General features: G+C 40.4%; 1 protein-coding gene across 1 annotated transcript in view; it reads left to right on the plus strand.

Annotated features, from left to right (window-relative positions):
* Window positions 1-2,363: 2,363 nt before the first annotated feature.
* The window catches only part of LOC122200076 (beta-galactosidase-1-like protein 3), a 58,746-nt gene continuing 45,467 nt past the window's right edge, over window positions 2,364-15,642 (plus strand). Inside the window, 7 exon segments of the mRNA XM_042905492.1 lie at window positions 2,364-2,530; window positions 2,533-2,563; window positions 3,374-3,505; window positions 3,652-3,867; window positions 8,594-8,662; window positions 9,230-9,325; window positions 10,508-10,616. Coding sequence (XP_042761426.1) covers window positions 2,497-2,530; window positions 2,533-2,563; window positions 3,374-3,505; window positions 3,652-3,867; window positions 8,594-8,662; window positions 9,230-9,325; window positions 10,508-10,616 — 687 coding nt within the window. The 5' untranslated portion in view covers window positions 2,364-2,496.

The following is a 15,642-nucleotide window of genomic DNA, read 5'->3' on the forward strand; positions in this document are numbered from 1 at the left end:
TGTTTGAAAAAGGCTTGCTATGAGTAACAAAAATTGCTCTTCTTATCTTTTTCACTCAGGAAATTCTAACTGTTTAGGAGTTCTGTGGCAGGAACTGGGAATGAAGACCAAACATATTTTTCTCATTATATCATATAATATCACACATCTGCAAATTCTATATCTGGCAAAAGTATGTTTTAGGAGAAAATTAAGATAGTAATGTTATAGAAAATGAAGACAGGATCCAAGTAATTCACAAAATCCAACACCATTCATAATAAATACTCTCGGCAAATTAGGAATAGAGAGAACTACTTCAACTTGATAAACAACATATACACAAACCCCACATCTAACATCATTTTTAATGGTGAAAGACTGGACATTTTTTGCCCAAGTCTGGGAACAAAGTACGATTCAACATAGTACTAGAAATTCTAGCTGCCACAATAAGATAAGAAAAAGAAATAAAAGACATACAGATTGGAAAGAAAGAAATAAAACTTTCTGTATTTGCAGATGGCATGATTGCGTCTGCAGAAGATCCCAATGAATTGGATTTTCAATTCCTCAAACTGCCTGTTAGAATTAGTAAGTGAGTTTACCAAGGTCACAGAATCCAACATCAATACAAGAAACCTAATAGAATGTCTAGATGCTAAGAATAAACATGTTGAAACCAAAGTTAAAAATATAATACCGTTTAAAATCACTTAAAATAAGTTGCTACACTGAGGTATAAACCTGACAAAAGATGCAGAGGATCTGTGTGTAAAAAAAAAAAAAAAATCACAAAATTCTTACTTAAAAAAGCGAAAGAAGACCAAAAGAAATGGAGACACATACCACGTTCAAGGATTTGAAGGCTAAACATTGTAAAGATGCCAAATCTCCATAACTGGATCTGTAGGTCGATTGCAATTCCTATCTGTGTTTTAGCATGGCTTTTTGTAGAAATAGACAAGCTTTTCCTACATTTTATATGGAAAGGCACAAGCCTTAGAATAGTTATGTAAGGGATGAATCACGGGAATCTACTCCCAAAGCCCAAAACACACTGTATACACTGTATGTTAGCTAACTTGTCAATAAATGATATAAAAAATAAATTAATGTAGCTTAAAAAAGATCTTGGCAAAGAAGAATAAAGGTTTGTAGCTGTTAAAACCACATTTATAAAACAGGATATCTTCAAAGAAGTTGAATATCATGCTTCTGTGTAAGATATAGGAAGTCCCAAGAGTCCATTGCTTCCAACCTAAGAATGAGAAAAAATGGATAATCTACAAAGTTGCTGACAAATTATACCTTGTAAAGAGTGAGACAAGAGAGGAAAACCCATAATAGTCTCTGAAAACTATAGTCTGATTTCAACCTAATGCCACAGGCTTTGTTCTTTCAAATGGGAGAGAAAAAGCAACGGCTTCAAAGAGAAAACTCAGAAGACTTCTCTTCATTACAGGAACTTCAAATCTGGCAGGTTTCAAATTGGGTTAATCAACTCAAACTTTTGCCACTTCCTGTGTTTCTCATCTCAATACATGTCACCACCACCTACCCTTAGGCTGTCACCTGTCACTTAGGCTGACACACAGTGTCAACCCAGACTCCTCTATGTATCATCTGCCTCATTCAATCACTTAATAAAACCTACCAGTTTTACTTCCCCAAATTTTCTTAAATCAACTCCATCCTCTTGCTTACCACCATGAGAACATCCCCAGCTCTTATCCTGTGATCACCAGGTCTATGTGGGTGACTTGTCTGTTTCCCATCTAGCCTACATCTTGCAATCACCTAATCTCAAGAAAATTAATATCTGACTTAGTTTCTGAGAAGAGATTGAGCTGCTTAGCATTTGCTTCCACTGCCCTTCCTGGCCTGCTTCCTCCCAATCTGATCTCTCCAGCCCTGTCTCCTGCTGGTTTGTAACCAAGGAATTCCAAGCTGTAGTTCTTGCATATCCTATGTAGACACTTTCAAGCTGACCCACTGGTAGGAACAGCACTCCCTTCTTTGCTCTGATAATACTCTCATTTTACAGATTCGGTTTGGTTAAACTATACTCCAGCGTAGCTGGTGTCCCTCACCTAGACAAGTACCCGGGGGAACCTGTATTTTGGCATTTGCCCATCATTTTGAAACTATTCCTCTGTGCTCACACCCCACCCATTGCTCTGAACGCGCTGTCTGCAGCCACAGGGACACTCACCACAGTCCCTGAGCCCGTGGAACACACGTAGGCTAACTTGTCCTCTTTTCCTCCCACTTACCTCTGCCTTTCCGTCCCTTCAGTCTGGTGACGCACAGTATAGGAAAACCAAGGTCATAGCGATAACTCAAGACCCTCCCACGTTACTTGCACAGGCTGAAAGGCATCTGCTCCCACAGGCAGTTCGGACTCACTGGGTCCGATGCGGAGCTCTGCCCTTCCCGCCACCCAGAGCCTGAGACTTACTGGGCACTGCCTGGAAGGCTCCCTGGCCCCGGTGCGCGGCGTCTGGGTCCGCGGAGATGCGGCGGGAGCAGCGCTGGACTAGGCTCTCGAGCGGCGCGTGATGGGCTCCCTGCAGCGCTTCAGGTGACCTTCGGCACCATTGCCCTGGCCAGCCCACAGTCCCGCCTGCCGTTCCAGGCGCCGGGGATTTTGCGCCCAGCTCGCCTGCCGGATGCCCTGAGCGCACAACCCAGGAGGCCTCCTGGACCTCCCTCTTCGTTCTGTTAGTCAGCCAGTCATCCACAGGCATTTATTTCGCTGGGCACTGGGGGCAATACGTGGAGCAAGGGCCCCTTTGGACTGGGACGCCCCCGTGGGTCCTCCTATCTGCTTGAGCCTCTCCTCATCGACTCCTCTTTCATACCTTCTCTCTTCCAGTTCTTTCTTCTGCCACACCTTAGATAAGCCAGTCCTGGTGAGAGTCTATCCATTGCCCAAGAGAGAAAAGAATCAGCGTGTGGATGGTGACATAGTGCTCCAGTGATCAGGCCCTGCAGCCTTTCTGAACTTGGTGGATGGAGTGCTTCCCCCTGTCCCTGATCTTTTCCTTACCCTTCCTCCCTTACTTTTCTTCCAGCTTTTCCCAGGATCCCCTTGCCCAGGTGCCATGCCTGTCCTGTCCTGTTCCTGGCTGCAGGCTTCTAGGACTCAGTCTATCCTCAGCTTTCTAGATGTACTGAGATGGGCTCTGGGACAGCCCTGGTGGTGCAGGGGACCTCAGTGGACTCAGATAAAGCCCCAGCCTCCCTGCACATTAGGCTAACCTCAGAGACCTGCCTTTATGTGAGCATCTGTGGCTTTTTCCTCTAACTTGCCTCTAGAGTGGCATTTTGGTCCTTACAGCTTGATGAGTCCAGTGTTTTCCCCTTTTCATTGTCATTTTTTCTCTTTCAGCCTGTGTTTCTCCTGGAAAAGAATCGTGTGCATCTTTTTCCTGCCAGTTATCTTATCAGGTTTTGCTCCTCGAGTGAAAGACAAAGAGGATCTTATATTTGCAAATGCACAGCTACAGCCAGCCCAGTACAGGTTTGCCTGAGTGGGGAGGGAGGGGAGCCTTTTCTCCTTTTTTGGAGAGAATTATATCAGAAGCATGCCCACAGCAACTCCTGCTACAAGAACTTCCTTCTCTGGCAAGGCTATGGCAGCCTCTCCTCTCTTTCTCTGTCTCTCAGCATGTTTAATTGGTCTCACCTGACCCCCCTCAAGCTGATGGACAGATCTGTGGGACTTCAGACTGAAAGCAGAGTTGGAAGTAAGCCGTACTTCACCCTCGGGGGTCACAAGTTCCTGATTTTCGGGGGCTCCATCCACTATTTCCGGGTGCCCAGGGAGTACTGGAGGGACCGCTTGCTGAAGCTGAAGGCCTGTGGCTTCAACACCCTTACCACGTGAGTGCTGGTCCCCTAGCTCTCTGTGACCTTTCTACCCCACAGGGACTCCTGATGTCTGCATCCAGGCTCCGAGCCTCTGGTTTTGGGATTGCCTGTCTGAGAATTTACCTTCTGATAGTCATTTCTAGCATGTGCCCTTTAAGTGTCACATCTCACAGTTTGCTGTGGTCACAGCCTTGGATAAGGGTTAATGAGAGAAACAGAAGGAATAAGTGATTTCCACAGTAATGTCTCTAATAGGAGAGTCACTGGGTCCGTTAGGAGCACTCAGCTTAATGACAAATGCTTACAGTATATTTACAGATAAATATGTGGTATTTTAAAAACAATTTTTATGCAATTAAAGTGAGCTTGTAAAGGAATAATAGCATGAATAAAATGAACATGTAAGGAAATACCAGTATCACTCAAGTGAAGTTTAATGTCATTAATAATTAAAAGCATAGAGATTCAGAAAGACCTGTCTTCAGTCCCAGCTCTGCCTCAAACCATTGCCTCCCAGAGCCCTGATGTCCTCTTCATCCATAAGTAAACAAAATAAAAATTGCTTCAAGTTTGTCTTGATGATTAAATGAGATAAAACGCTTACCTTACGTATGTGAAAAATGCCTATCACAATGCCTGTACTCATTATGATGGCAAAAAGAAATACAAACCTAGTTTAGTCAATCAGAAGAATTTAAACATAAATGTAAAATGATTAAATGTACATTTAACATGATAAATTTAGCGTGATCTTTAACATGATTAGGTGTATAGTGACAAAACGTAACATGTATTTAGGGTGTATTGATGGCTGGGCATTTGTAATCATTTTCACAAAATCATTTAATCCTCCAACTAGCTGTCCTGTGGACCGGATAGTGTCATTCTTACTGTGTGGGGGACAATAACAGAAGAATAGAGGGCTTAACTAGCTTGCTCAGGGTGAGTCTCCTCCCACAATCGCCTCAAGGTGTGACCATGCAGTTGTGAATGAGGATGTCACCAAAGTCATACCTAGGCATAGACTCCTGCCTGTGCACAGATGGCCAGTCACATAAAAACTAGCCCAAAATAAAAATCACATTTGAATTAGGAACAGTGGAGATCCTTTCATAACAGACCTATTTACAGAAAAGTCTTGAGATTCAAAAAATTGGGAGTCAAGAAAGGTGTGTTGAAGGGTGAGCCAAAAGAAACAATTCCGTGGAAGGCAGAACTGTGACAGGTGTATGGGAATGGTGTTTCTGAAGTCAGAGAAAAGGCGGGAACGCCCACCCTTAGTGTAAGGATACCACCTTTGATAGAGGATGGAAATTCTGACTTAAATATATCTACGCTATAAAGTAAGTCAACCAGTTTTAGTTATTCAGAGAACATGTATATAGTATTTACACTCAGTTGGGCATGTTCTAAACCCTGGAAGATATTAACTCACTTCATCACTATAGCAATACTATGTGATGAATAGTATTATCACTATCTTTTGTAGGTGAGAAAACTCAGGCAGAGAGAGGTTAAGGCACTTTCTTGAAGACACAGTGTTAGTAATTGTGGAGCTATGCTTTGAGTTCAGCCCAGCACCTGGTTCCAGCTGCTAAGCAATTCAACTGTCTTTCATAATTGTGGACTTTACTTGGGGACCCTGCTTGTAAACTCTTGTAAAGTCTAAGTCCCCTTTACAGGGCATTTTATCATTTTATGATGCAGAATGTATGTTTCTGTTTTTTGATGAGACGTTTGGTTTGTCACCAGCGATTAGAAGGGTCTATTGTCTTCATGGTCAAGCTGTGGGGTTTTATTAGTTAACATCAGGAAAAAGTAAAGGCAGTTCTGAAAGGCTTAAAATTAAATTATATGAAGGGAAAGAGCAGAAAAGTGTTAGCAAAATGCTATGGGCTATGTAATTTAATGTTTTACATCTGTAGCTATATTAATTATGTTAATTCCATAATAGTTGAGTTCCCTTCCCTTTCTGGGTTAATTCTACATTGGTTGTTACAAAGTATACTTACGATGCATTGATTTTTTTAAAAAGAAAGAACCACCAGATGTCCTCACACCCCTACACCACTGACCAGATATATAGCAGGACCATAGTAATACAAAAACTGCACTGGAGATCACAGAAGCCCCTTTCCTCCTGAATGTCCCTCCACCGCCCTCTTGTGGCAAAGCTAAAGGTGGTACTCAGTATAAAGGAGAAAATGCTTCAAGGGCTGGCTCCATTATTGCAAAGCTGATACTAAAGAGTGAATATGAAGCTGGGAGGCACTAAATTAATAATTGGCTTATCTAATATACAAAGGATTTAATAATAAATAATCGAGTTTTATTTAGAGGCTTTTCTGCATCTATTGAAGAAATTATATGGTTTTTCTTCACTCATCTATTGAAATAGTAAATTATATGGACATCTTTTTCTGATATTCAACCAATCCACGGCTCTGCAATAGGTTCTATTTGATTAGGAGACATGAACATGTGAATGTGCAAACACACACACACACACACATAGATTGCTAGACTTGACATATTCATGTTTTATTTCAGATATGTGTGTTTATGATTATAACTGAAATGGATTTAAAATTGTATTTCTGTTAGTATCTTGCCCACTTTTGATATCAATCTTATAATAAACTCACCAAGTGACTATATATGTATATATTTCTCTTCTCTGAAACTATCTTGCAAAAGAATTATCTTTACCGTGAATGTTTCTTAAAATTCACCTATAAAACCTCTGTGATTACTGTCTTTTGTGGTTGTGAGGTGAAGTTTTTTGGGGTAGTATAACTTTGTTGAATGGTTATTGCTTTTTCTCCTAGTGTATATACTATTTTTATTCTATATATCATTTTTTTCTTTTTCTTTCTTCTTCTTGTGGATTGACTGGGACTTTTAAAAATTCTTTCTTTCTTGCACATCATATGGTGTATCAGCCTTTTTTCCCCCTTTAATCTTTAAATGTTTAGTCTTTTCAAAGAACTAGCTTGTAACTTTATTAATATTCTCTGTATCTTTTTGTTTTCTATTTGATAGTTCCTGAATTATGTATAATTTCCTTTCTTCTACCTTATTTGGGTTAGCATTTTTCCCCCTCTCCTCTTCTCTTCCTTCTCCACCTCCTCTTTTCCTCCTTCTCCTTCTCTTTCTCTTATTTTCTTCTTGTCTCCTGAGTTGAATAGTTGAGCTCACTTTCTTTCCAGGATTTTGCTTTTTCTAATATATTTATTCAGAGATATGAGTGTACCTCTAATTATTGCTTTGGTTACATATCCCATACATTTTGCTGTGTAATACTTTGAATGTCATTTGTTTTCAAACATTTCAGCTATTTGGGAATATGCTTTCTGGTTTATTTATTTATTTATTTATTTAACTTTTTATCATTTTCAAGCATAATTTTCTAGTGTAGCAATTGCCTTGGGATCACGGACATTTTTGAAATTTGTTGAGATTTATTTTGTATTTTACAACTGTTGCATGTGTTTTTTAAGAATGTATGTACTCCACCTGTTGGCTACTGAGGTTTCTATGTATTTCTTAGATTGGGCCTTTCATTTGTGTTATTCAAATATATATCCTTACAAATTTTTGCTATTATCTTTATTTCTTAGGGAAGTATTTTAAATCTTCCCTCTATGGCTATGGATTTGTCCCCTTCTCTGATTCAGTAAACTCCTCCCTTACTTGAAGCCATGTTTATGGAGCACGTAAGGCCATGATTACTATATCTTCTTGATGGATCATTTCCTTTTTTATTATTTGATGCCTCTCAACATCTATTTGTGAGGGATTTTTTTGCCTTAAAATCCATCTTGCCTCCTATTTAAAATTTGCTAGAATAATTTTGCCTCATATATATCTTTTTCCATCTTTTTGTTTTCAACTTTATCCAGCAATATTTTTTGAAGTAAGCCACTTGTAAGCCTCATTTAGCAAAATGTTTTCATTCTGCTCTTTCAGTGTACAGCTATAAACTTTATCATGCATATTTAAGTTTTTAGCAAATCAACTCTTCATTCCTCCTTACAACAGAAGATCTTGAAATACAGTCAGTTCTGCCATAATGCAACATATGCATTCTTACAAATCTGCATTGTGTACAATTGTGTAACAAGAACTACAGGGCTAATGGCAAACATGAGGTTAGGGGCACAACACTCAAGAAATTTGTTGGTGATGCACACAAAAAAGATAGTCACTAATAAAAATAGCACCTAACAAAAATTTTACACATGTCCCATTGGCCCTGTAGACTCAGCCCTATAGGGGAGGGGCCTGGATGGGTCCTTCTTGCTAAATCTAAATGTGCTATTTTTCTTTATTCTATCTCCATTATCCTTATAGAAAATCCTCCTCTATTCTTATTTTGATTAATTCTTAGCAAAAATTTATTGGGCCTATATAGACATTTGTGGGGTTTGTAATTTTCTTTATTTTCTTACTGGCTAGTACAGAGAATGGGGTGGTGAGTGGGATAATTAATGTATATAAATCCAAGGAACCTAGAATCATAGGATTATTGGCAGCGTGGATCACAACTGGTTAATAAAGAAAAGAGCTATTGACAATAGTCATTGTTCATGTAATACAGATTTAATTGCCATTGGAAACTTCAGCTTATTCCCAAATAGAACTATCCCAGGTGTTAGCATGGATTTGGGACTGATCTAGAAATTTAGAAGAAAGAAATAGAAAGATGCTTATTGTACTTCCCCCTTCCCTATTACAGCTATGTTCCATGGAACCTCCATGAGCCGCAAAGAGGCAAATTTGACTTCTCTGGAAACCTGGACCTGGAGTAAGTGCTGTCACTGCTTCTGTGGCCGGGTCCAGGGTGAGGAGACAGAGACGTGGCCCCTTGGATTTGATTAGGCCATCTTGGTTCTGCATTGAGAACCAGAGAGAGGCTGGGACCTGGAACCTTGTTCTCAAGACCCAAATGCTCTCTAGCCATGAACTTGTTACTCTCAGGGGTCTGGGTTTACCTCGTCTGAGCTCAGACCTTTTCATTGCAGCTCGGAGGTGCCTAATCCCCAGTGTCTGCCTTGCTTTGCAGTGTGGTCCAGCCATCTGGTCTGGGACAAGGCTTGCCTCTCTAGGGTAGTAAGGCACTTGGGGTCAGGTTCACTGTTAGGACCCCACCTCCACCCCTCCCTGTATCCTGTCTGATACCCTTGGTCCTCTTGCCCCCAGTGGAGGTATGCAGAAGGTACTGGGCTGGGAGCAGGGGAGAATCCAGCTCGCAAGGCGTCTGAAAGCAGGGAGGGGAGGAGCCAGGTAGATCCACCACCTTGTGATGTGTGCCAGGCTCATCCCCACCCTCCCCCTCTGATGTCTTGAGAGCTGCTGACACTGACCTCCCTAGGGCCTTTGTGCTGATGGCTGCGGAGATCGGGTTGTGGGTGATTCTGCGTCCAGGCCCCTACATCTGCAGTGAGATGGACCTCGGGGGCTTGCCCAGGTGAGCAGTGCTGAGTCCAGTATAGTAAAGTTGTTGGCTTTACTAAACATAAAACTTCAGTCTAATAACAAATGAGCACATCCGCTGTGTCTTGCACTGTTATGTGCTTTACACACATTGTCTCAGACAATGGTTGCAGTAATAGGGTGAGGTATAGGTGCTCTTGTAATCCTCATTTTACAGATGACACATCTTCCTAGTGCTCTAGGCATGTGGCCAAGAGTGTGCAGGGGAAGAGGAAGCATTGGGATGATCATAGTCTTCTTGCCCCACTGGAGAGAGCTATGCCCAACTCTGTCAGTAGTGGGAAGAATGGGAACAGAAGCTTTAGACAGTGATGGGTGGGCTTGTTCTGATGATGTCTGATTGTTCTTTTATTTTGTCAGTGGAAGACCAAGTTCTCTTGTACTAAGCGCCTTCAGATTCCCTCCCCTCCCTCTCATTTTTCTCTGCCTTTTTCTCTCATCTGTGATGCATGCTTTTAATCCAAACAACTAAGGTTCAGGGTGAGAATTTAAGAATGCTCTTCTGTTATCTCCGCAAGCTGACAGGACTGCCCATTTAGTTCATGGCTTTGCCCCCAGGTGAGTACTTTTACTCCCCTTTGTCATGTAAAGGAATTTCTTTTGTCCAAGGTGAGCTAGTTTTCGCTTTCCAGCTCTGGAGCAGAAAATGCCTGACCCTTGCAAGAAGAGGGAGCTTTCGAGAAGCAGCAATTCATGGTGCAGTTAGCTGGAAGCCATGCCCAGCACCTTACAAGTTGACCTGGGGACAAGCTTACTTACTTGTAAGCTCCTCCTCTGTGCTGGAAATCTTAGGTCTTGGAGGAAATGTAACCATTTGCCTAAAGTACGTACACTGTGTTCAAGAAAAATGTTTTAAATAAACTGAACAAGAATGGAGGAGGGTATTAAGATGTGGGTGTACAAATCTTGATGGTAAGTTGTAAAGTGTCATGTCGATGGAGGTGGTATCTTTTCTTCTAAATCTGTGGGATGGTCCAAAAAGCTGACATGGACACATCCCTTCAGGACCCCTGAGTTCTCCAGGATCATGGGCATGATCAGAGGATGTAAAACTGCCCAAGAGAGATCTGGAAAGGGGCAGACTGTCATGCCTGGCCCAGCCCCCGCACCGCTGCATTCCCAACTCAGAACTGAGCTTGTCCTCTTTCACCCCCAGCTGGTTGCTGCAAGACCCTAAGATGATATTAAGAACAACCTACAAGGGCTTTGTTGAAGCAGTTAATAAGTATTTTGACCACCTCATTTCCAGAGTTGTTCCTCTCCAGGTAAAGCAAATTTCTCTTTCCTTCTTTCTTATCTTTGCTCTAGGAAAATAATTTTTCTGGCTTGTTCACAGAATAGGTCATGCCTAGTCTCTGTGAGAATTTAAACTGATATTCTTGCAATTTTCAATTCTAGACCTTTGTCTTAAGTGCAGCCTTTACCTCAAGGTTTCTAGAAAGACACACATCTTACAAGGGACTGATGAAGGGTGTTCATTTGTGGTTGTCATTGTTCTGAATGTACTTGATATTCATTAAACTCACTGATATTCATACTGCTTATTTTTACCCTTAAATTATCTTTATTGTTTTAAATAGTTAATACAAGCCCTTGGTGATAAAGCTCAACAGAGTACAAAAGAGTATATGGTGAAATAAGTCTCCCCTCTTACCCTGAACGAAAGCCATTCATTGTCTTTTCAGGAGACAATTTTGCTAGATTTTTGTGTCTTTCCAGAGGATTTCTACACATATAGAAATAAATTATTTATACACACACTTACACATGTGTATGTATGCATACTTTTTAATAAAAAATATGCAATTTCCACTGAAAATTTTCTTGTTAACTTAAAAATATATTTTTGGAACCCATTCTTTTTAAGGACTGCATAGCATTCCACAAATGGATATATCATAATTCATTTAACTAGTACCTTGTCATGGACATTTGATTTTTTTTTTTAATATATGAAATTTATTGTCAAACTGGTTTCCATACAACACCCAGTGCTCATCCCAAAAGGTGCCCTCCTCAATACCCATCACCCACCCTCCCCTCCCTCCCACCCCCCATCAACCCTCAGTTTGTTCTCAGTTTTTAACAGTCTCTTATGCTTTGGCTCTCTCCCACTCTAACCTCTTTTTTTTTTTTTTCCTTCCCCTTCCCCATGGGTTTCTGTTACGTTTCGCAGGATCCACATAACAGTGAAACCATATGGTATCTGTCTTTCTCTGTATGGCTTATTTCACTTAGCATCACACTCTCCAGTTCCATCCACGTTGCTACAAAGGGCCATATTTCATTTTTTCTCATTGCCACGTAGTATTCCATTGTGTATATAAACCACAATTTCTTTATCCATTCATCAGTTGGTGGACATTTAGGCTCTTTCCATAATTTGGCTATCGTTGAGAGTGCTGCTATAAACATTGGGGTACAAGTGCCCCTATGCATCAGTACTCCTGTATCCCTTGGATAAATTCCTAGCAGTGCTATTGCTGGGTCATAGGGTAGGTCTATTTTTAATTTTCTGAGGAACCTCCACACTGCTTTCCAGAGCGGCTGCACCAATTTGCATTCCCCCCAACAGTGCAAGAGGGTTCCTGTTTCTCCACATCCTCTCCAGCATCTATAGTCTCCTGATTTGTTCATTTTGGCCACTCTGACTGGCGTGAGGTGATATCTGAGTGTGGTTTTGATTTGTATTTCCCTGATAAGGAGTGACATTGAACATCTTTTCATGTGCCTGTAGGCCATCCGGATGTCTTCTTTAGAGAAGTGTCTATTCATGTTTTCTGCCCATTTCTTCACTGGGTTATTTGTTTTTCGGGTGTGGAGTTCGATGAACTCTTTATAGATTTTGGATACTAGCCCTTTGTCCGATATGTCATTTGCAAATATCTTTTCCCATTCTGTTGGTTGCCTTTTAGTTCTGTTGGTTGTTTCCTTTGCTGTGCAGAAGCTTTTTATCTTCATAAGGTCCCAGTAATTCACTTTTGCTTTTAATTCCCTTGCCTTTGGGGATGTGTCGAGTAAGAGATTGCTACGGCTGAGGTCAGAGAGGTCTTTTCCTGCTTTCTGCTCTAAGGTTTTGATGGTTTCCTGTCTCACATTCAGGTCCTTTATCCATTTTGAGTTTATTTTTGTGAATGGTGTAAGAAAGTGGTCTAGTTTCAACCTTCTGCATGTTGCTGTCCAGTTCTCCCAGCACCATTTGTTAAAGAGACTGTCTTTTTTCCATTGGATGTTCTTTCCTGCTCTGTCAAAGATGAGTTGGCCATACTTTTGTGGCTCTAGTTCTGGGGTTTCTATTCTATTCCATTGGTCTATGTGTCTGTTTTTGTGCCAATACCAGGCTGTCTTGATGATGACAGTTTTGTAGTAGAGGCTAAAGTCTGGGATTGTGATGCCTCCTGCTTTGGTCTTCTTCTTCAAAATTACTTTGGCTATTTGGGGCCTTTTGTGGTTCCATATGAATTTTAGGATTGCTTGTTCTAGTTTTGAGAAGAATGCTGGTGCAATTTTGATTGGGATTGCATTGAATGTCTAGATAGCTTTGGGTAGTATTGACATTTTGACAATATTTATTCTTCCAATCCATGAGCAGGGAATGTCTTTCCATTTCTTTAAATCTTCTTCAGTTACCTTCATAAGCTTTCTATAGTTTTCAGCATACAGATCTTTTACATCTTTGGTTAGATTTATTCCTAGGTATTTTATGCTTCTTGGTGCAATTGTGAATGGGATCAGTTTTTGTCTTTCTGTTGCTTCATTGTTAGTGTATAAGAATGCAACTGATTTATGTACATTGGTTTTGTATCCTGCAACTTTGCTGAATTTATCTATCAGTTCTAGCAGACTTTTGGTGGAGTCTATCGGATTTTCCATGTATAATATCATGTCATCTGCAAAAAGCGAAAGCTTGACTTCATCTTTGCCAATTTGGATGCCTTTGATTTCTTTTTGTTGTCTGATTGCTGATGCTAGAAATTCCAGCACTATGTTAAACAACAGTGGTGAGAGTGGGCATCCCTGTCGTGTTCCTGATCTCAGGGAAAAAGCTCTCAGTTTTTCCCCGTTGAGGATGATGTTAGCTGTGGGCTTTTCATAAATGGCTTTTATGATGTTTAAGTATGTTCCTTCTATCCCGACTTTCTCAAGGGTTTTTATTAAGAAACGGTGCTGAATTTTGTCAAAGGCCTTTTCTGCATCAATTGACAGGATCATATGGTTCTTCCCTTTTTTTTTGTTAATGTGATGTATCACGTTGATTGATTTGCGAATGTTGAACCAGCCCTGCATCCCAGGAATGAATCCCACTTGATCATGGTGAATAATTCTTTGTATATGCCGTTGAATTTGATTTGCTAGTATCTTATTGAGAATTTTTGCATCCATATTCATCAGGGATATTGGCCTGTAGTTCTCTTTTTTTTACTAGGTCTCTGTCTGGTTTAGGAATCAAAGTAATACTGGCTTCATAGAATGAGTCTGTAAGTTTTCCTTCCTTTTCTATTTCTTGGAATAGCTTGAGAAGGATAGGTATTATCTCTGCTTTAAACGTCTGGTAGAACTCCCCTGGGAAGCCATCTGGTCCTGGACTCTTATTTGTTGGGAGACTTTTGATAACCGATTCAATTTCTTCGCTGGTTATGGGTCTGTTCAAGCTTTCTATTTCCTCCTGATTGAGTTTTGGAAGAGTGTGGGTGTTTAGGAATTTGTCCATTTCTTCCAGGCTGTCCAATTTGTTGGCATATAATTTTTCATAGTATTCCCTGATAATTGTTTGTATCTCTGAGGGATTGGTTGTAATAATTCCATTTTCATTCATGATTTTATCTATTTGGGTCATCTCTCTTTTCTTTTTGAGAAGCCTGGCTAGAGGTTTGTCAATTTTGTTTATTTTTTCAAAAAACCAACTCTTGTTTTCGTTGATCTGCTCTACAGTTTTTTAGATTCTATATTGTTTATTTCTGCTCTGATCTTTATTATTTCTCTTCTTCTGCTGGGTTTAGGCTGCCTTTGCTGTTCTGCTTCTATTTCCTTTAGGTGTGCTGTTAGATTTTGTATTTGGGATTTTTCCTGTTTCTTGAGATAGGCCTGGATTGCAATGTATTTTCCTCTCAGGACTGCCTTTGCTGCGTCCCAAAGCGCTTGGATTGTTCTATTTTCATTTTCGTTTGTTTCCATATATTTTTTAATTTCTTCTCTAGTTGCCTGGTTGACCCACTCATTCGTTAGTAGGGTGTGCTTTAACCTCCATGCTTTTGGAGGTTTTCCAGACTTTTTCCTGTGGTTGATTTCAAGCTTCATAGCATTGTGGTCTGAAAGTATGCATGGTATAATTTCAATTCTTGTAAACTTATGAAGGGCTGTTTTGTGACCCAGTATATGATCTATCTTGGAGAATGTTCCATGTGCACTTGAGAAGAAAGTATATTGTGTTGCTTTGGGATGCAGAGTTCTAAATATATCTGTCAAGTCCATCTGATCCAATGTATCATTCAGGGCCCTTGTTTCTTTATTGACCGTGTGTCTAGATGATCTATCCATTTCTGTAAGTGGAGTGTTAAAGTCCCCTGCAATTACCACATTCTTATCAATAAGGTTGCTTATGTTTATGAGTAATTGTTTTATATATTTGGGGGCTCCGGTATTCGGCGCATAGACATTTATAATTGTTAGCTCTTCCTGATGGATAGCCCCTGTAATTATTATATAATGCCCTTCTTCATCTCTTGTTACAGCCTTTAATTTAAAGTCTAGTTTGTCTGATATAAGTATGGCTACTCCAGCTTTCTTTTGGCTTCCAGTAGCATGATAAATAGTTCTCCATCCCCTCACTCTCAATCTAAAGGTGTCCTCAGATCTAAAATGAGTCTCTTGTAGACAGCAAATAGATGGGTCTTGTTTTTTTATCCATTCTGATACCCTATGTCTTTTGGTTGGCACATTTAATCCATTTACATTAAGTGTTATTATAGAAAGATACGGGTTTAGAATCATTGTGATGTCTGTATGTTTTATTCTTGTAGTGATGTCTCTGGTACTTTGTCTCACAGGATCCCCCTTAGGATCTCTTGTAGGGCTGGTTTCGTGGTGACAAATTCCTTCAGTTTTTGTTTGTTTGGGAAGACCTTTATCTCTCCTTCTATTCTAAATGACAGACTTGCTGGATAAAGGATTCTTGGCTGCATATTTTTTCTGTTTAGCACACTGAAGATATCGTGCCGAGCCTTTCTGGCCTTCCAAGTTTCAAAAGACAGATCAGTCACGAGTCTTATAGGTCTCCCTTTATATGTGAGG

The sequence above is a fragment of the Panthera leo genome, chromosome D1 (genome assembly GCF_018350215.1).
Source record: "Panthera leo isolate Ple1 chromosome D1, P.leo_Ple1_pat1.1, whole genome shotgun sequence".
Lineage (NCBI taxonomy): Eukaryota > Metazoa > Chordata > Mammalia > Carnivora > Felidae > Panthera > Panthera leo.